Source organism: Mirounga angustirostris, unplaced genomic scaffold, assembly GCF_029215605.1.
Source record: "Mirounga angustirostris isolate CCGP_5_RB_7025 unplaced genomic scaffold, mMirAng1.0.hap1 SCAF_1, whole genome shotgun sequence".
Classification (NCBI taxonomy): domain Eukaryota; kingdom Metazoa; phylum Chordata; class Mammalia; order Carnivora; family Phocidae; genus Mirounga; species Mirounga angustirostris.
The window spans coordinates 155,694,267-155,716,465 of NW_026991709.1; the positions used below are offsets into that span (position 1 = coordinate 155,694,267).

At 45.0% G+C, this 22,199-nt stretch overlaps 1 protein-coding gene across 5 annotated transcripts in view; it reads left to right on the plus strand.

Annotated features, from left to right (window-relative positions):
• Positions 1–22,199, plus strand: part of TCAIM (T cell activation inhibitor, mitochondrial) — a 103,723-nt gene that overhangs the window by 46,415 nt on the left and 35,109 nt on the right. For 3 of the 5 annotated variants that reach the window (XM_064590694.1, XM_064590696.1, XM_064590687.1), the window contains 4 exons: positions 379–470; positions 4,173–4,405; positions 4,960–5,091; positions 10,208–11,964. In XM_064590694.1, the coding sequence (XP_064446764.1) occupies positions 379–470; positions 4,173–4,405; positions 4,960–5,091; positions 10,208–10,448 (698 nt within the window). In that variant the 3' untranslated portion in view covers positions 10,449–11,964. Of the gene's footprint in view, positions 1–378; positions 471–4,172; positions 4,406–4,959; positions 5,092–10,207; positions 11,965–22,199 lie in introns of those variants that run through there. The other 2 variants (XM_064590707.1, XM_064590703.1) reach the window with 1 other exon arrangement.

Consider the following 22,199-nt stretch of genomic DNA (forward strand, 5'->3'; position numbering starts at 1 on the left):
TGCTTGTGTGTTCTTTTTCTCTCCCTCTCTCTAAAATAAATCTTTTTTTTTTTAAATTAGCCTTGGGCACCTGGGTGGCTCAGTTGGTTAAGCGACTGCCTTCAGCTCAGGTCATGATCCTGGGGTCCTGGGATCGAGCCCTGCATCGGGCTCCCTGCTCCGCGGGAAGCCTGCTTCTCCCTCTCCTGCCTGCCACTCCCCCTGCTTGTGCTCACTCTCTGTCAAATAAATAAATAAAATCTTTAAAAAATAAGATAAAAAATTAGCCTTTAAGTTTCTACTGAATTTGTATACTAAATTTAAGTAATTATTTGCACAATGCTAAAAAAAATGAAGCATCTCTGGACAGTGACCAAAGGGTTTGTGTTTTATCATCAGGATGTACAATAATATTTACAGACCGATCCGGGATGAGTGCAGTGGGCCATGTGATGCTAGGAACAATGGATGTCCATCATCACTGGACAAAAGTAAGGAAAAGTTTCAAAGTAAAAAATCCTGATTTGTCGTAGACCTACTTTTGTTTCAAACTATGCTGTTACGTCAGTGAACTAAAAAAACTCGAATCATAGTTTCAGCTATTTTCAGAATGGATGTTTATTATCATGTAGTTAAAATACTTAGAGGCCTGATTTTTAAGTCAGTTTTTATTTGGAAATTTTATAGTCTTTTCTGAAGCATAGCCTAAAAGGCCTGCAGTCTGTTGTTTTGGTTTTAACAGATTTACTGTGTTATAATTGACATACAATAAACTGCACGTATTTAGTGTGTATAATTCAATGAGATTTAGCACGTGTAAATACCCATGAAGCCATAACACAATCAAGATAGTCAACATATCCATCACCCACAAAAGTATGCTCATGTCCCTTTGTAAACTCTCTCCTCCATCCCGCCACCCTCTCCCCAAGCAACCAGTGGCCTGCTGTCACTATAAATCAGTTTATAACTAGAATTTCATATAAGTGGAATCACAAAGTATATACTTCTTTTTGGGGGGGGGGTTCTGTTTTCTTTCATTCGACAATTTCAGATTCATCCATGCTGTTGCATGTGTCAAGAATTTCTTTTTATTTCCAGTTGAAAATAGAGCTACCATATGATCCAGCAATTGCACTACTGGGTATTTACCCCAAAGATACAAATGTAGGGACCCAAAGGGGTATGTGCACCCCGATGTGTACAGCAGCAATGTCCACAATAGCCAAACTGTGGAAAGAGCCAAGATGTCCATCGACAGATGAATGGATAAAGAAGATGTGGTATATATATACAATGGAATATTATGCAGCCATCAAAAGGAATGAGATCTTGCCATTTGCAACGATGTGGATGGAACTGGAGGGTATTATGTTGAGCGCAATAAGTCAAACAGAGAAAGACATGTATCATATGACCTCACTGATATGAGGAATTCTTAATCTCAGGAAACAAACTGAGGGTTGCTGGAGTGGGGGGTGGGGGGAGGGAGGGGGTGACTGGGTGATAGACACTGGGGAGGGTTTGTGCTCTCGTAAGCGCTGTGAATTGTGCAAGACTGTTGAATCTCAGATCTGTACCTCTGAAACAAATAATGCAATATATGTTAAGAAAGAAAAAAAAGAAGAAGAAGAAGGTAGCGAGAGGGGAAGAATGAAGCAGGGGAAATCAGAGGGGTTGACGAACCATGAGAGACGATGGACTCTGAAAAACAAACTGAGGGTTCTAGAGGGGAGGGAGGTGGGAGGATGGGTTGGCTTGGTAGTGGGTATTGAGGAGGGCACATTCTGCATGGAGTACTGGGTGTTATGCACAAACAATGAATCATGGAACACTACATCTAAAACTAATGATGTAATGTATGGGGATTAACATAAGAATAAAAAAAAAAAGAATTTCTTTTTATTTCCATGTAGTGTTCCGTCATATAAACATACCAGTTTGTTTATCCATTTACCTATTGATGGACATTGAGTTATGTCAGTTTTGGTGATGGGAAATAAAGCTGTTAGAAACATTATGTCCATATGCACATAATATTTCCTTTTCTCCTAATAGTCGGATCATACATATGTTAGGGTATTTTTACCTTTTGAGAAACTGCTAATGCTTGCGACGGTGGTCTTTTTAATTTTAGCCATCCTAATAGGTGTGTGGTGCTATCTCATGTGGCCTTAATTTGCATTTCCATAATGACAGATGATGGAGAGTATCTTTTCATGGGCTTATACTTTCTTTTTTGAAATGTCTGTTCAAATCAAATATTCGGTTGAAGATATTTGCAAACCATATCTGACAAAGTCTGTGTGCCTAGTGTATAAAGAACTCTCAAAACTCAATAGTCAAAAAACCAAACAATCCAAAATGAACAGCCAAGTCACGGAAGACCTACAGATGACAAATATTTTTGAATGGCTAAAATGGAAAATAATGACACCACCAAATTCTGGCAAGGGTGCGGAAATCCCGGATCACTCATCCATCACTGGGGGGAGTATGTAGAATGGTACAGGGACTCTGGAACAGAGCGTGACAGCACAGAACTAAATGTGTTTACCATGTGACCCGGCAATTGCACCCTTAGGCGTTTATACTAAAGAAGTGAGAAATTATGTTCACACAAAAACCGGTACACGAATGTGCATAATAGCCAACAACTAGAACAACTCTAATGTCCTTCAGGGTGTGAATGGTTAAACTGTGGCACATCCATACAACAGAACATTACCCAACAGGAAGAGGGGATGAAGTATTCATACCAGCAACAACCTGGGTGGATCTCAAGGGCATTGTGCTGAGTGAAAAAAGTATCAAAAGATTACATACTGTTTGATTCCACTTATATAACATTCTTAAGATAACAAAATTGTGTGGAAAAAACAGATAAGTGGTCACCAGGGGTTGGGGAGTAGGGAGCTCTCCCCCGCGGTCCATGGGGGATCGCTGGGCACACAGGATCCCTACGGTGGAACTGTTCTGTGTCATGTGGTCATGGCATGTGAATCTACACATGGGATAAACCTGCATACAGTTAAATACACACATACACACAACTAAGTGTAAGTAGAACTGATAAAGTCTGAATCAGTTCTATCAGATCAATGTCAATTTCCTGGTGGTGATGTTATACTGTAGTTTTGCAAGACGTTACCACTGGGGAAAGGGGGGAAGATGCACAAATCTAGAGTTATCTGAAAATAAGGTGTTTTAAAGGTAATTACCATTTATACATAGATAAATCATTAAGAGAAAAATGGAGAAAGTGGGTAGGGAAATGATTTTCAGACTCTTAGAAGTCCATTATAGATAACTTGTAGAATTCGTACACTGCAGTTACTTTTATTAGAGCAGAGGTTTTTGATGCCTTCCCACTCCGCTGTTAAGTTGCCCATCGCCAGCTCTCCAGGTAAAGTCTGAGTCCTCAGCACAGCACACCAGGGCCTTCCCATTGCAGCTGTACCAGACTCCAGGGCTTGGAGTGTGCTGCCCCTCTTCATGCTTCCGTCTCTCTTCCCTTGACACACCTCCATGTGCATCTGATGCCTGCGAAATCCTGTCTTTATTTTCAGACAGGCACATTAGACTTCCTTAGAAACCTTTACTTGAACGTCTTCTCTGTATCCAGTCATGTGGACGTGGCACTTAGTACAAAGAATCCTGATTCTTGTTTTGTTTACTTGTACCCCGACTGAAAAGCAGGGCCCAGCTCTTATAATCTGTACACTACAGGTGCCCAATTTGTGCTTAAGTATGTGGTAGGTGCTCGGTGATGTTTATTGCATGGAATTGAGTTTTGCTGAATTAAAATAAATTCTGAAGAAGTAGACTTGGTGCTAAAATCCATGTACTTTATTTCTCAAACCATTCTTTATTAGACCATGTAATCATTCTTAAAACTAATTTGAGATTTAAATGTTAGTGCTTAGGACTTATTTTCATTTGGAATCTATTTTTTTCTGCAATCTCTTCAGTCCTATCTAAAAATCCCTAAGATTTGTAGTGTTTTGTTTTGAATATTAATATTTCCAGCATTACATTAAGTCTTTTTCTTTCACTTATTAGACCTTTCCTTCTAGGAAAACAATGTTCTTGTTAAAATTTCTCAATCCCATTTATTGGATCTAAAATTGAGCTATTACAATAACATAAAACTAAATATTTGTTTCTTTTTTTTTTTTTTTTTAATACTGTAGCTTTTTGAAAGGTTACCAAGTTATTTTGACCTTCAGAGGAAGCTGATGCTTTTAGAAGACCAAATAAGCTACCTCCTCGGAGGTATACAAGTGGTTTATATCGAGGAATTGCAACCAGTATTGACGCTTGAAGAATATTACTCTCTTCTTGATGTGTTCTATAATAGACTGGTGAAAAACAGAATACCCTTTCACCCTCGAAGTCTGCGTGGTTTACAGATGATCCTTAACAGGTAAATATCTAAAACAAGAAAGACTTTTATTCTTTCACTTAGATGCGTTGTGTAAGTGGATTAAATTGTTTTGTGTTTTTCTTAGGAACTAAAGAAAAGTGACACTCATTTACACATTAAAAAAGCCGACTTAAAGGAGTTGAAGGATTGACTCTCTAGAACAGTCTTGAAATACATTGCCACTTACAGGGCAAAGTCAATCCTATGGAAAACTTTCTAGGATTAAACTAATGTTGAATCACTAGCCCACATTTTTTGTGCACATACTGTTTTCACAGTCTGTGCTTGGTGCTAAATGCACACCTCACCTCACACCTCACCGGGCTCATCTCACAGATGAGGGTGGCCACGGGGTAAGGAAGTATGTGGTCATCCTGAAAGTGTGTCTCTTTGGGGAACAGCAAAACTTAAAGCATAATTTTACTATACTTTTAAAGTAGATTTTCTTGATGAATTCCTTCATCACTCATCAGACTACTAAAATATTTTCTTTGGGGGTGGAGTGGGGAATGGAGGGATGAGTGATTTTTCCTTTCACATGTGTTTTGTTACAGTGACAGATACGCTCCAAGCTTGCATGAACTCGGGCACTTTAACATCCCAAGTCTCTGTGACCCAGCAAACCTCCAGTGGTTTATCCTTACCAAAGCCCAGCAGGCAAGAGACAACATGAAAAGAAAAGAAGAGTAAGTGCCATGAGCCCTTTGTAATGTCCGGGCAGTCAGTCAAAATTCAGGTTTTCGGAATTCATAAAGATGGGACATAAAAACTGCATGAAACTTAGGAAATGGACTGATTTGTGCATATTCCACGTTTATTTATCCCCCACCTCCTTGGTCTACCAGGAATTGCATGTGGTGTTTCTGATTATAACAGCCTCAATGACATTACCACCATGTGCCTCCATTTGAGAAGCAAGGCTTGTTAGTATAAAAGTCAATTCAGGAGCAGAACAAAAGATAAGAATATCAGAAAGAAATTCTCCAGATGGGAAAAATTCAGCTACTGCTTGAATAACAGGAATCTTGATGGTCTAAAAACATTGAGAACTACTGATTTTAAGTAAATGAGAAGAAGTTTTAAAGTAAAAAATTGATGCCATTCATAAGAGGTCCTGTCTCTATGTTCTATCTTTGAAGGACTTGGTAGCCAACAGTTTCCTGATTGGTGGGCATTGGATACTGCTTGATAATGTTTTATGTATCTCCTGTGAAGAAAGGAGGATATTACATTCAGAAGAGGTTTTTTTAAGGATGTTGGCAAAGGAGGTTTGGATACTGAGAATTTATTCACTCATTCATTCATTCATTTAGCAGCCATTTGCCGTGATGGTTGTTTGCCCGAGGCTGTGACAGGTGCTGTGGAGAGAACGCTGGGGCCAGGTCCGTGCCCCCCTGGACTGCGTTTCTGGTGGGAGGTGTGGGTTCTGCACGGGGTCAGTGGGAGCTGGGCCAGAGAGGGGCGGGTGAGAAGCACAAGGCTCGTGCTCCCAGAAAGCCACAGTGATGCTGAAGGAGGGAGAGGAGGACAGAGACTGGAACCTGGAAGGTAGAGGGTCTGAGGTGACCGTTCAGCAGTGTGCTGGGGAGCCGCCAGTTCCGCATGTCTCTTGTCTTGCCCCTCATTCACCCCTCCATCCCCACCAGTTGGTCATCTGAAAGAAAGGGTGGTGGTGGAGGAGAGTGGTAGAAGACGAGATAACGGGATCGTTCTGTGTAGAGAGTAAGTGAAGGAGCTACATCTCTTTGTTTTGCTTGTGGACTTGGTGACAGCTCTGTTGGCCTGATCCAGTGGCACGAATGTCCCATTTCTTGACTGGTTGGTAAGCCTTCATGTTCGTGATGTGATTTCTCTTCGTTGTAAGTCAGCTTTAACCCTTGGGAGCAGCTCTGGCCCACCTGTCACTGTGAGGGCTGATGATTTTGTTGGCTACACTGTAGTTGCTGCTTCTGTCTTCTCAGTGGCCATTTTGTAGCTGTGGTGCATTGCTACTAGATTTCGAGGAAGTAAAATAAAAAGAAATGCAATTCACATAGGTTAGTTTTTGAAAGTTCCATCCTGCAAGTCCGTCGGGTCAATACAGTGACCCATCAGAGCGGCCAGAGTGAGTCGCCCTGTGAGAAGTCACTCCTGCTGAGCTGGCACCTTTGACCTTGCCCTCACTCATTTTACTCCAGCCAGATGGCCCTTTTATCTTCTTCCAGCACCCTGGAGCGTCTCTTCCTGGTGTCTTCCTGGTTTGCCCCTCACGAACTCGGCCCACGTCCACCTTCTCAGGTCTTCCCTGAGCATCAGCGGGAACCAGCACACTGCCCTGTGCACCACTCCACCGCCCCTGGTCTGCCTTGCTCCCTCGCACTCAACACCATTGGTCTCTGACAGGCTGTTTTCCTCATTCATTTGCCTGCCCTCCTCCCGCCCCCCCACCTCCACCCCCCACCCCCGCGACGGAATGTAAGCATCATGAGGGCAGAGACTTTTTTGTCACTTTTGTTCGCTCCCATCCCAAGATCAGTGCCTGGCACACAGGTGGCCTTCAGGAAGCATCCATTGGCTGAATCCATTAACTTGCATGTTCCCTGAGCCCCTTTCTGGCTCTGGCACTGGAGCTCTCATCCCTGTTTCATCCCCCATGGAGAGGAAGCCACTTTGTTGCTGGTCCCAATGTACCTTCCCTCTTACTCATCGCCTTCATCCCTCTGCAGACCTCTGCAGTTTTCCCTCCCCTTTGCCTTCTCCTTCCCTTCATTCTGTTCTCCCTGCCCTGTTAAGGTTGCCTTCATTGTAATCATTGTAAGACTACTGGCTTTCCATAGATGAAGTGTGTTCTTGGACTGTGGTTTTCACTTTTTAGCTGCATATCTCTATAAAGTGGATTCTGAAGTGGAAATCCAATTGATAAAAGAGATAAAAGCTTGCAGGTGTTCTGTTCAAAGAGGAAGGGAGCTAGAAGCCGCTCATACCCATCGGGGTCCTCTGAGTACCTCTGCAGGACCCTCAGCTTGTGGACGGTTTAAAACCAGTATTCTAAGCTAATATCCGGGTCCCAAGTAGACCTCACATGGCCTTTTCAGGACTGCATGACTTGTAGCCCATGCCTCTTAACATGGCCTGGCTACCAGGGGGAATGTGTGTACTGTGGATCCCCCTCCTTTGGAGGCTGGTAATGACCCATGCTCAGCTCTTACATGGGGCGGGCATAACCTAGGGTAACCTGGGCCTAGAAGTAAAGCAGCTCTCCCTACACGGGCTGTCCTCACTAATGGCTTTTGTGGTAACTCACTCATGTTTCCTCCTACCCTGTATCACATACTATAAATTTTAATATCACTTAGGCAAACTGGAAACAGTAGAAATGTACAATAATAGAAGACTAAATAATTTTGATACTGACATAGAATAGGAAAAAACCATTTAAAACAATGTTCATTTATTCCACTAATATTTATCAAGTACTTTGGTGTCTAGCCAGCCCTGCGAACCTTTGTGGAACTCACAGTCAGTGTCAGAGGCAGAAGGACCTTTATTTTTAAAAAAAAATAGATATCATTTTTGTCAGGGGAAAGAAAAGGTCATTTCCCCCTAGGAAATGTCTGGCCCATTTCTTAGCATTACAAGGAAAGGAAGAGAACTTGCCACCAGCCATACACTCACCATGTCATGGTGCTTCTCTTGTTTGTACTGTGCTTCCCTTTTCCCTCTATTTCGTTGTTGGTGTTGAAGTATGAATATAATAAAGCAAAGAAATTATAAGGAAAGGCAAAAAAATCATCTAAATTCATCTGCTTCGGACTCCAGAGGCAACCAGGGAGGGATAGGCTGTTCCCCGCCATCTCCTTATTGGAAGGGCCAGCTCTGGAGAGAGCCCCAGTGAAGGCCACCCTCTCTGGGCTCGATTCTTGTCCAGGACTGCACTCCAGAAGGACTGATGGGCCCTCCTGGTTGTAGAGGCTTGTGGCCTAGGGGTCGGGGCCACCCTGGGATGAGGCCAGAGGCTTCTCTGAGAAGGGATGGGAATGCATGGCCCTGGCCAGAGGTGCGTGTAAAGATGCGTCATTGGAGAACCACACATTAACTCGGCCAGATGCCAGGTTCTCTGTTTCTAAGCCAGATTGTTAAAAACCTTCCCCCCGCCACCTTTTTTTTTGAGCCAGTGAGAAAAGCCTTTTACAAAAAAAGTTTGTCGGTCCCTGCTATTGGTGGTACCTATGGTTCTTCTCTTCTAATCCTGGAAAGAATAGGTACAGGTCCAGCTGGAACATTCTGAGAACCCCACCAACTCTGCTGTCCAACTTCTTCAATCTCTAAGCAGCAGTGTCTAGAAGGAGTAATCTTACAGAAAAAAACTAGCAGCACCTGAGAAAGCGTTCCGGGTGTTGTTGAAGGGAGTAAGTCAGTAACTACAGACCCCTGCTACTAAGTCCCAGCTGACTACAATGACCATTTCTGTTTTCAAATATTTTTCTAGCTTATGGATAGTTCATGGTACTTTTTTCCTTTATGCAGAGATTAAGAGTGGATAAATAGAGGTTATTTGGGTATTTTTTAAACAGTGCAATACTTAAACTTCTTTGGGAACCTTCTTTGACCATGGCAGTTTTGCTTTACTCCCCTTCTTGGGTAGGCTTCCCAAGAGATGTCCGTGCTGGTCTGCACACCACTCAAGGACGTAACAAGGCCTCTTTCACACATCTCAAGATTTGGAGGTTTGAAGCTGTTTACCAAAATATACCCATAAACACTGGCCATCTGTGTATCTAAGACACTGAGTTCTGCCCTGAGTTGTCTGCTTTCTAAGCCTTCACTCAAGCCCTTGATGGAACAAGAGGCAGAGAGGGAGCTGATGGGCATAGAAGAGAGTGGAGGGGAGGTGCCTCTTCCCCAGGGGCCTGTCTTGTTGTGAGCCTGCTGGGTGTTTGGGAGTCTCTAGAAGTCATTACTGCCCAAGGGTCAGACTGTAGGTGGTTCCTAAAACTAGGAACTTTTACACTCAGCTCTCTGCTTTCTTTGGTCACTAACAGCTGCTCAGTGAGGCAGGATAAGAACTTTTTAAATGATGTCTTTATTTTTACCCATTGCTGCTAAAAGATTTAACAAATACTTTCAGAGATACATGCACAAGAACTATTGACATGTCTTCTAAGCATGTCATTTACCCTTTGTGGACACCATTTTCAGTGTTGAGAGCAGAAAGTTAGACTCCAGTGTTTATAGCAGCAATGCCCACAATAGCCAAAATATGGAAAGAGCCCAGATGTCCATCAACAGATGAATGGATAAAGAAGAATATTACTTAGGCATAGAAAAGAATGAAACCTTGCCATTTGCAATGATGTAGATAGAACTAGAGGGTATTATGCTAAGCGAAATAAGTGAGTCAGAGAAAGACAAATACCGTATGATTTCACTCATACGTGGAATTTAAGAAACAAAACAGATGAACATAGGGGAAGGGAAGGAAAAACAAAATAAGATAAAGACAGAGAGGGAGGCAAACCATAAGAGATGCTGAACTCTAGGAAACAAACTGAGGGTTGCTGGAGGGGAGGTGGGGGGGATGGGGTAACTGGGGGATGGGCATCGAGGACGGCACATGATGTAATGAGCACTGGGTGTTGTATGTAACTGATGAATCACTGACCTCTACCTCTGAAACTTAATATTACACTATATGTGAACTAACTTGAATTTAAATAAAATCTTGAAAGAAAGAGCCCCAAAATATAAAATTGTATGTACATTTTATGTTCTTTTATTTGGTGATAGCTTGTGGCAATATTATGTTTATTTTCAATATAACAGGTTAAAGGTTATTGAAAATGAATTGATACAGGCTTCAACGAAAAAATTTTCTCTGGAAAAGTTTTATAAGGAGCCCAGCGTTTCTAGTATACAAATGGTGGATTGTTGTAAGAGACTTCTAGAACAGTCACTGCCTTACCTACAAGGGATGCACCTCTGCATTTCACATTTTTATTCTGTTCTTCAAGATGGAGACCTTTGTATTCCTTGGAATTGGAAGGATGGAGAAGCCATTAAGTAACACAGAATTATTTTTGAAGACATAAGAAACTGTTAAACTAATTTAAATTCACAATATAACAGTATTATTTACATATGACAAGAACAAAGTTTCTAACTGCTGCTCTAAAAGTAGAACTTTTTTTAAAATTAATCTCTGCTACAAAACTTGTTTTAAAAGGTTTTATCTCCCAGTCTTATGGTGTTTCTTATCTGATTGGCAAGATTGGGTAAAAAGATGTCAGAATGAAAGAACATATTTTTAGCAGTGTGTAAATGAGGGATTCTGCAGAGTCAAGGATATCTATTTTTTTATGAGTGAATGTGGGTACGTGTAAACAGATCTCAGTAAGCACAGCTCTGAAGTAATGGGACTCATTCAACATGCAACTTGGTAGTTAACATCTCATGCGTCAGCACGAACATGTATTTTGCAGCCAGTAGGGGACAGTTGCTGTCCAAAACAGGAGACTGATGGGTAGCAAAAATTAGATAACCAGATTTTTCCTGAAAGAAAGAGTAGAAGAATAAAAAAGCAATTGGATGTATGTATAGTATTGACATTGTCAAAAGTAGTCTGATACCAGTTTGTTAAAACATCTTAGTGACAGAAAATTTAGGTTTAAATCCATAAGTTTTCCTACCCATTAAAATATTATAACTGTTGGTAGCATGACACTAACAGACAGTAAGTTTAGTCTTTGAATCAGTGAGGTGACTCATTTGTTTTTGTGGACAGACTATCTGGAAAAACCCTTGCTTGTTTCCCCAAGAGTTCCAGCAAGTAGGGAGTATAAAATGGTTCAGGCCATTCAGGATTTCTGTCACCCCCTCAACCCCGGTCTTCCTGTTCCTACCAGTGTTTCACATGGGGGGTGAGACCCCTCTGAGCCATCCCTTGTGCATAGTTGTGTGGGCTCCCTGAGGCCACAGCACAGCTTAGCCCCAAAGACACGGGGGACCCGCTCTGGAGACACAGGGCTTCTCTCTCCATAGGTGTTTCCCTTCGGGTAATATATTTCACCAGATCCAAGACCTCTTTGGCTCGTTTCTCAAGAGGATAAGGTGAATCCTAATTTGGGACACCATTTTTGTAGCCCCTACTGCTGAAGAAATGGGAAAGGAATTTTTTTCCCACAGTGCATCAGAAAGAAAAGGAGCTGTTAACAACCATTCTTGAAGTTCATTTCAAATTCATCTAAAACACTATTAGTTTTCTGTTTAAATTCAAATGTGTGTTCAAAAGAAAGAGTGATTTGTAATTTTTATAGTTTGTGCATATCACCTCTTTGAACCTTCAGTAACAACTATACTGAATTTTTTTTTCTAATATAAAAATGTTGCCTATAAAAATTTTCCAGAGCCAAATGATGGAGGTGAAAAATTCCTTCCTTAAAGATTACATAAGAAAATTTATTGAAATATAGGTTTGGATTATGCCATTTCTAAAATCAACTAATAGAATCCTTAATAATGTTTTGAATTGGACTTTGTCTCAGAAATGATTGTTAATAATATAATAAATAATACATTAATCAGATTGTTTTTCTTGTTATTCAGTTAATAGTTTTACAACTATTACGACATAATAGGAAGTTACAAGAAATTGATGGCCTATTTGACCTCCTCTCCCAATCTAACATAAAAGGGAAAACTCTGTCCCACCACTAAAAACTGGCACAGGATGAGGCCCTGCCAACTACAAAGCTATGGGTCAGAAACGGTCTCCAAAGGGACCTGAGCTCCAGACCCAGGCCAGACGTCTCCCAAGGAAGAAGCAGGCCCTGAACCCAGGCTGTCCAGTCAGGAAGGCCTAGGTCCAAAGCCACATCTGTCTGCGTGACAGGTACCCCCCAGGCCCTACTTCCTCCTTTGTTTCTTAAAGACCTCCAGGTCCAGGCAGCCCACCTGAGCTAATGAGAGGGTGGTGGGCATTGAGAAATGGAGAGGTGAAGCAAGAGGGGTCAGGGCTGAGTCAGGAGTCAGCTCATCTTTGGAACCTCTAAGGACTGTGTGTACATCCCTAAGTGAACCCGTCCAGCTAGGGCCCTGTCCCAGCACCTGGTGTTCCTACTTACACCAATCCGGCCTCCCCACCCCACCGCAACTGCTCTGGGGGGACCTGAGCATCCCTCGAGCAAGCCAGTAAGACCACATCAGTCCTGTGGAGACTGGTGGCTCCAAGGCTCTGGGCTCTTCTGCAGGGGGGCGTGGTCCTGGCAGCCTTCTCCCGCAGGACCCAGAGCTGGGAGCCCAAACTCCTAGGAGGCTGGCACTCACACCCAGGGTGCAGGAGCCACTGATGCATTGGATGAAGCCTGGCAGCTGGCTGATCACAAAGCACCTCCCTGTTTCGGGGGTGCCTCTGACCTGTGCTGCCTGGTCACAGACCCCAACGGCAAGCCCTCCGACCTGGCAGGGCCACCCAGGTGCCTGTCCCATAAGTAAGAATTGACGCAACCCCCAGGGCACCTTGGTAGAACTCCTAGTGGCTCCCTGCACTGAGTGACCTTGGACAAGGCCTCACTTAGCCTCAGTCTCCCCATCTGTAAAAAGAGACACTGGGTCATGTTCTTTGAAGTTCTTCCCACCCGCAGAGTCTGCCCCAAGAATGCAGAGCCCTCCCTTGGATGGTCCTGGGCTGCCGGCCCAGGCATCCCTCACTCCTTAGCAGTTGGGACAAGGAGGAGGAGGGGGAGGTGGGACAGCCAGCAGCCACACAAATCAGACCAGAGTTGGCGCCATGGGCCCCTCTTCTAATCCCCAGCCCCCTGCTACTGCAGCCTCAGTCTACTGGTCAAAGCCCTACCCTCGTGGGGTCATTCCTATTATGGAGCGCTATAGGAATTGTCCCCCTGAGGTGACAGATGTTGCACATGGGGAAACTGATACCCAAAATTGAGAGGCGACGGAGACTTGGCTAAGGCCGTTCTGCCTCCTGTAGATAAGAGAGGTGGGATTAGAACCTAGGTGTCCCAAGGGCTGTGAGGGGTCTGAGCAGGCAGCAGCACGCCCAGCTCTGCACGGGCCCACCGTGGGATTAGTGCTGGGGACAGGCGGCCCACAGGTCAAGATCAGATGCGCCCTTGGAGCAGTCCTTGCCCTAGCAGGTGTGGGGAGCATAGCAGACAGAGACCTTGGATGGCAAGGCATGTCAGGCCTGGCCACTGTGGTCAGCTGGTCAGCAGGCAGCAGGGCCACCTTGGTGCCTAGGGGACTTGTGTAGCACGGGGAGGGGAGCAACCCGGCTCCCCCTGAGGCCTGGCAGCAGCCTGGGCTCTGGGACCCCACAGGTGCCTGTGGGCATCATTCCTGGAGCAACATTTGCACACTTCTGCCCCAAAGTCCCATCACAGCAGCGAATGTGGAGGAAATCGGTTCAGCACAGTGTGTGGCTCACAAGGGAGGAGGCCACCAGATTTCACCCTCAGCGTCTTTTGGAGGCTGTCCATTTTTCATTTTCTCTGTCAATGCCGTGGGCACCGGCCTAGACTTGGCGTCAGCACGCATGAGCCAGAGACTTCCAAGTCAGCAGGACGGGCAGTGTGGTTGGGTGGAGGGACAGTATGATCTATATAGACAGCAGCCTGTACCTCACTTCCACCCCACCCCACCCCCTGCCAGAATGCAGGATTTTTAAACTTTGGAGTAAAATTTTGCTGAGGGATTTCCTAAGACCTTTTCCCATTAGTCATTGAGCAAACACTTAGGAGGCACTGGCTGTACGCAGGCCTTGTCCTAGGCCCTGGGAACACAGCAGGGACGGAGCAGACAAGAGCCTGCGTTTGGTATATGTTTCTTGGGGCTGACACAAATTACAAACCAGGGGCTTCACACAAATGCATTCCCTCACAGTCTTGAAATCAGAAGTCCAAAATCAAGGTGTCAGTGGGACCATACTCCCTCCAGAAGCCCAAGGGGACATTCTTTTCTTTGCCTCTTCCGGGCTCCGCTGGCTGCCGGTATTCCTGGCTTGTGACCACATCACTCCAGTCTCTGCCCCTGTGGTCACATCGCTGCCTCTTATTCTCTGTGTCTTCTGTGTGTCTGTCTCAAAACTCACCCTGTTTGAAGAATGTGTGTGACTGCGTGTAGGGCCTACTGGATAATTTAGAATGAGCCCCTCCTCTCAAGACCCATAACAATCACAGTCATTGCTCTAGAAGGTCATAGTCACAGGTCCTGGTGGTTAGGACGTGAACATATATCCTTTAGGGACACGATCCCGTCCACCGTACTGGTGACTTGGGGTCACCACTGCAAACCCCATTTGTTGTAGGCTGCCCTTGAATGACGTAGAGGGAAGAACCCACCATCTGTGGGCAACGTGCCAAGTCCACCTGAGACCCTGGTAAGGTACACACTCTCTCTTCCTCCCTGAGCATTATTTCATATCCACTAACCTTCCCAAAGTTAGAGTTTCCTGGGATTCCAGCCTCTACTTAGCCTGCCCTATTCACTGGTTGTTTGAATTGGTTCCAGCCTCTCACTTTTCTGGTTCGCCGGGCCAGGAGCTTTTCTGTGCACATGCTTCTCTTTTCTCCCTGGGCTGCTGGGTTCCAGGTTAGAGCTGTGTTGCAGGCCCTCTGTGCCAGTTACCACTTGCTGCTCAGCATCAACCCACCCTTCCTACATGCTCTGCAGTACCACACAGAATCCTTGAAGCTTCTCACCTTCAGCGTGAGCACCACAGTAAACTTTTTCAGTAGAGTGCACTAGAAGGGTACTGCAGGAGGCTGCACAGTTGGTCAGAAGTATGAATGTGATGGCATCTGGTGGAGACCTGCTCCAGCCATAGGCCCAGAACCCATGGCCCTTGCTGGGCCTGGTGGCCCTCTCCACACTGTGAGCGCCTGGCCTCCTGCCACCTGCTGTACCCAGGGCCTCACCCATCCCTGGTTCCTGGTAACATAGTTACAAACAGTGAAGTTGAGCAGGCCTGGCAGACAGGCTTGCTCACCCCTATATTGTGCAGGGGAGAAGCTGAGGCCAAGAGAGGCAGGGTTCTGACTGGACACATTGGCTACAGAATCAAGGCTGGACCACAGGCCTTTGCTCCCCAGGGTCAAGGAGGGTTTCCTGGGGTCCTCAGGCTGAGACAATGTTTCCAAACCCCTACTTTCTGCCTCCTACCCTGCATGACTGGACCAGTCACTCCATTCCTGGAGGGTTGAGCGGCTGCCCAATGTCCCACCAAAGCATCATCCAGAGCCTGTCCACTGGGGAAGGCAGAGCTAGAAGGGATGCTCTGCCCAAAGGCTCTCTCAGCCTCAGATTGTCTCAAAGAGAGCTCCTGGCGGGGCTCTAGCCCCTTTGTGCTCAGGACCCAGGACAGCCCTGAGTGCCGCCCCCTGGGCTATACGGAGAGACACAGGGCCTGCAGGTCCCACTCATCCTGGGTTGTTCCTACCTCAACTGAAGAGGTATCCTTCTGGCTCTGGCTGGGAATCAAACATACTTCTCTGCTACCAACATCAGAACCAAATTCTTGAACTCCAAAAACTTAGGAGCAAAATACCAAGGTGACTCGGGAGGTAAAAGAAGGCCTAGAAAACATTGTGTGTCAAAATCTAAGTTAGATTTATATGGGGTTTGATAGCACTTGGTGTGTTCTTCTAAGACCTCTGCGCAGAGTTCTGTGCGCTTCCAGGGGAGGCAAAAGCGTCATGGACATGAGCATGGAGGTGTTCAGCTGGCAGGCCACTCAGGAAGCTGTGGCCACGCAAATACTTTCAAGTTCAAAAGGAAAATCGGTTATTCCCAGTAAGGACATTTTTCAGCTTGCAGGTGAAGGCCCAGGGGGCAGAAGGGCTGGGAGGAAAGGAAGAGGCTGGGGGCAGAGGGACTGGTCCAAGGGGGCCACATGTTGGCAGAGCACCTCCTGGTGGTGAGATAGTGACAGGAATTGCTGAGAGCGGCTGGGTGCTCATTGCTCCAGCCTTAGCCAGGCCATGGGTTGGTGTAGATGGGAGGCAGTACCTTGAGCCAGTGTCTTTCAGTGAAGCCTTAGGAGGAGGTGGAAGGGCAGCCTTCTGTACAGGTATGCTGGATGGGCCCTGGGCACTGAGAGGAGCCCCCTGCATGCTCCCATGCTGAGATCCGGGCCTCTCTTGGGGATTCTCCAGAGAAGCTGGAGAAGCTTCAGGTACATCTGCCTTCGGTGAAGTGTAGGTGATTTCTCCAGTTACCTCGTTTACCCAGAAAAATGTATCTAGAGATTTCTTCCCCTGTCCAAACAGACTCTTAGACATAGCTACAAAGGAAAATTGAGACAAACAGATGCATCATCAGTTGTCCACAGTGGGGGCAGAGGGCTCCCTCTACACAACCAGGGTCAAAGGGAGCCCCCGACCTCTGGGCTAGGACTAGATAGCCTGTGTCAGCATTCTGGTAGGGAGACAGATGCTTTCCCAGATGCTTCAGAAATCCTCCTAGTACCAGGAGCAGGCCTTGCTGGAGGCTCTAGATGAATTCTAGCATCTTTTTAGAAAATGTCTTTTCAAATTTTTAAGTCTTAACCAAGTATACTGAGAAGTATACTTTAAATCCTGACCTAGTTCAGAAGTGTGTTTGTGTGTGTGTGTGTGTGTGTGTATGCGCAAGTGCATGTGTATGTGTGTATGGATGGATACTAACAATTTCATAGAACTTAGATGATTATGTGCAGTCTTGGTATTTTCTATGCAATTCAATTCTATATTCCTTACGAAAATGCTAGTTGTTACTCTTTTTGAGGAAGCAACAATGACTAATGAACTATAGTTTGAAAAACACTGTGTTAGGTTAAGAGGAGAATGGAGAACGCTGGGTCTTCTACAGAACAGGAAAAAAAAAATCACTCTTGAATTTTACAAAAACATGACCATGTATGGTCAACAGAATGGTCTCCCAAAGATGGCCATGCCCTAGTCCTTGGAACTTGTGACTAGTTTCATTACATGGCAAAAGGAAATTTGCAGATGGAATTAAAATTACAAATCTTAAACTAGGGATTATCCTGTATTATCCAGGAGTCCCAGTCTAATCACTTAATCCCTAAAAAGCAGAGAGTTTTACCTGACTAGGGTAAAGAGATGCAGCAGGAGGAAAAGTAAGAGAGATTCTAAGTGTGAGAAAGACTCGCCCACCATTGGTGGCCTGATGATGGCAGGCCAAGTGGAAACCATGAGAAGGAAATAAATTCTGTCAACAAAATGAATGAGCCTGGAAGTGGACTTCCCCCAGAGCCTCCAGATAGTGCCAGGGTAGACAGAACCTTGATGTGGATCATGTGAGAGAGTAACAAGCCACACTTACCAGACTTGGGACCTACTGCTGTGGGAGATAATAAATGGCTCTTGTTCCAAGTCGCTAGATTTGTGGTCATTTGTTACAACAGCAACAGGAACTCATACACCATGTGAATACTTTTCTAGGACCAGTGGGAGAGATGGGCTGCAAAGCTGAGGTATTCTGAGCTCAGAGTAAGCCTACCTTTGGCATGGGCTTATTAGACAGTCTGGGGGACTCTTCCTACTTTCTTTCTGTCAAGCTTGGTAATTGCTTCTCCTTCTTTAGAATGGACAACGACTGCCATCCCTGAGAAATGTCAGGGTACGCTACTTAGCATATTAACCAGATCAACCAGCTTTCAAGGTCCTGACACCTGCATCCTGTGAAGCTATGATTTGCCAACAGGCAGAAAGGATTTCCCCACCCTCCCCTGGTGTCCACAGGGCCATGGACAAGTCAGCACATCCCACATTGACTCCCACAATAGTGGATTGAACAACTAGGGCCTGACCAGTTGCTACAGGACTACAAAGGTGTGAAGGGTTTGAAGCTCACCTATGGAAAGGTGCTGGAGTGGAAGTGTCTATAGAGGGAGCTTCAGAAAGGAGAAGGGGCATTAGAAGACTGGGGGCTCCTAGCAACCTGGTCTTTGTTGTGTGAAATGTTTCTCACCCTATCCCAGCCTAGATTCCGCCTGGTGACCCCAGGCCTCACCAATGCGGCCACACACATACACCCTCCTGCACTCTGCTTTGTCATAGTGTAGCCCTCCCCCTATCCACTGCTCTTGACTTCTGCCAGGCCTATTGCATGGCTCCACAGCACCATCCATTTTTTTCTAGAACATAAACTTATAGACAAAGGGGATGTCCTCCTCTGGCTGAATTAGTTCATATTCAGCATAGTGGACACCAGGGGTTCTTTGGTTTGGAATTCCTCATAGATCACTCCCTCTTCAGCTGGGTTTGACTCACCTTAGACCTCACATGCTCTCCATGGCCTCATCTCCCTAAGAATTAGACCTGTTCCCTGTGTTGCCATCTGCTGAGATTCTGCTTCAGCCCAGGCCCACCTTGAATTCTCACCAAGCTGCCCCTGATTTGGGGCCACTGCGACCTGGGTCCACTCCAACCTGGAGCCAACCCAACCTGGGGACACACAGACCTGGGGCCACCCCCAACCTGGGGACATACTAACCTAGGGCCACCCTACTCAGTGGGTTGAACAGCTGCTGGGTGTCTTAGGGTGCTGGCCCATCATGCTGATAGGAGATGGAGTAGCTGTCCTCTTAGATGGGCCCAGGGTATCTAATAGGCTTTTCTCCTCTCCCCCTCTGCCTGGGGCTGCTCACCAATGCAGGGCAGTCCCTAAGCACTGCTGAATCTGATCTCTCTTGCCTTTGAAGACGTAGACAAAAACAGATTGGGAAATAACCATAAGAGACTCTTAACTATAGGAAACAAACAGGGTTGCTGAAGGGGAGGTGGGCAGGGGGACGGGGAACTGGATAGTGGGCATTAAAGAGGGTACTTGATGGGATGAGCACTGGGTGTTTATGCAACTGATGGATCACTAAATTCCACCTATGAAACTAATAATACACCATATGCTCATTAAATTGAATTCAATTTAAAAAAAATGTTGAAAAAAACAAATAACAAAAAAGCAAAACAAAATTCTGACTGTCCAATGATCTGCTTTAATTGTTATGAGGAGTCCAAACACAATTTAAACTCAAAAATTGCCTCCCTAAAATATTTTTTAGCTAAAACTAATATAAAATATGAGAATCTTCTCCCTCATCATCACCTTTAGACAATATCAGGATTAGCTTCTGATATTGACATATCCAATGCTCTTTCCACAGTTTGTTAAAGGCTTTTAGTCAGAAATCATAGATATGTTAGGTAAATAAAAATGTTGGCTGGCAAATCACTTGATCATATAAATATATAGTTAACATTTGGCTATATATTTTAAGGAGACTTTAGATACCAAAAAACAGAAGTCTCATGAGGAAATTATTTGTTTCACATAGGAGGCATCACTTCCTTCCTTTCCATACATTGTGAATTAATAAGTGCTGGTATTAAAAATCTTGACTTGATAGATAAAACTGTCAAGGACCCAAGTTAGGTCAAAATCTAATATATGACCCTCTGTCTGGTATGTGTGCACATCTTAACTATTTGCTGTCCTTACAGAGAAAAATGATATGATATCTAAAGCCAGTTTCCTCTTATTTTTTGTATCTCACTTCCCTCTCTCTTTTTCCCTCCCTTGGAAACTTGAAAGATTTCCTTTATTCATAAAAAAATGCATTCATTCGCTATACAAATACTTTAGGACTATTTACTTCAGATAAAGCCAAAATTGTTTACATAAGAGAAAAGAGAGAAACATTATTAAACTATGTTTCTTTTTATGGGACTTTAGAAAGTATACTTAGGAACTCCCAGGGGGGAGGAGTTAAGATGGCAGAGGAGTAAGGGGACCCTAAACTTGCCTCATCCCTCAAACACAGCTAGGTTAATATCAAATCATTCTGAACACCCAAGAAATCAATCAGGACTGAGAGAGCACACTGCACGTCTAGAGACAGAAAAACTGACACATCATGGAAGGTAGTTGCTGCAGAGAGTTGGTTTGGGGGAGAAAAGAACTGCAGGTGCTGTGGAGGGGAGGGAGCCCTGATCAGGGAGAGAGGAGCAAGAGAGAGAGAGAGAGAGAGAGTGAGTGTGTGTGAAAGCATGAGCAGGGGATTGCACAAGAAAACTCTTCCCCAAAACCATTGACAGGGAAAGGGAGAGGGGATGAATACCACAAGTTTTTATAAGCAGCAGAGCCCGAAGTCTGAAGTTATAGAAGTCCAGGCCATCACCAGGGTCATGCCTGGCAGGCTTAGTGGTGCTCCTATGGGGAAGGAGGGCAGAGGCCAGGGAGTAGGCAGCATGGTCTGAGGATCCCCTGGGTCTCACTGGGAGAAACAGTTCCCCTTCTTGGAGTGCATTTGAGAGTGGTAGCATGGTCTTGCCAGGGACAATAGAGCTGGCGGGCACCAATATGCTGCCCTGTTCACTAGTATAGGAACAGTGACACCTGTGGAGGGCAGCAAACTTGGCTTTTTGCTCTGCTTTACCACAGACTCCAAATCACCACGTAGTCATGCAACTGCTTTTCTGGGACAAACCAGCATCTGCCACAGCATGGCAAGACTCTCCCCAAGAGGATCAGCATAGGTCTGCACCTTGTAGGTCCCTAAAATTTGTAGTTTTGAAACCCAACCACATGCCCGAGATAAAACACAGGAGTACTGTGCCATCTGGCAGGCAGACAGCTCAGACACAGACAGGATGAAGGCAGGGATCTGATGGAAGCCAGGGACATGAGAGGGGAGATTGTTCACTCTTCTGTGAAGGCTTCCTAAAAAGTGGTAGGTGCAGATTCCCAGATCTGGAGATGAAAGAGCAGGGCGATGCCATTTCCCCCCACCCATCAGCACTGACTGACCTCAGTGAGCATCACAGCACCCCCTACTGGAGTCTGGACCTACTTACCCCAAGACCCACTGTCCTGCACCCTGCAGATGCATATCCTCTAGGGCAAGTCCACCTGAAAATCAGCAGAGCAGGCTGCTCCCCCAGAAGACCAGCACAGATTCCTTGCATGTACCAAGTCACAGAGTGCTGCAAAGCTTCAGCTCTAGGGGACATAGTATCTAGCTTCTTTTAACAAACAGACCAAAACACACCTAGAAAAACTTGCCACACGGTGGACAAGGTCCAAACATCCCCCACTGTAGGCAAGGAGAAACTCTGCAGAGGAGTGCCCTGAGGGAAGGAGCAGCCAAAACACAACAGCAGAGTGCACACTCTGAAACACCTCCTGAAGCACCAGGCCCAAGACAGGATAGGACCTATTCTTAATATGACCATTACAATCATAAGCAGGAATATAACAGACTTTCCCAACAACCACACAAAAAACAGTGACCTAGGCAAAATGACAAGACAGAGGAATTCACCCCAAAAGAAAAAAAACAGGAAGAGGTAACAGCCAGGGATCTAATAAAAACAGATATAAGTAAGATCCCTGAACCAGAATTTAAAACAACAATCATAACGATACTAGTTAGGCTTGAGAAAAGCATAGCAGACACTAGAGAATCCCTTATTGCAGAGATAAAAGAACTAAAAACTAGTCAGGTGAAAAAAATGCTAAAACTGAGATGCAAAACTGACTGGAGGAAATGACAATGAGGATGGATCAAGCAGAGAAACAAATCAGTGATATAAAAGATAAAGTTATGGAAAATAGAGAAGTTGAAAAGAAGAGGGAAAGAAAAATATTGGATCGTGAAAGTGGACTTAGGAACCTCAGCAACTCCTTAAAGCATAATAACATTGGTATCATACGAGCCCCAGAAGAAGAAGGGAAGGAAAAGGGGGCAGGATTCTTTGAGCACATTTTAGCTGAAAGCTTCCCCAATCTGGGGAAGGAA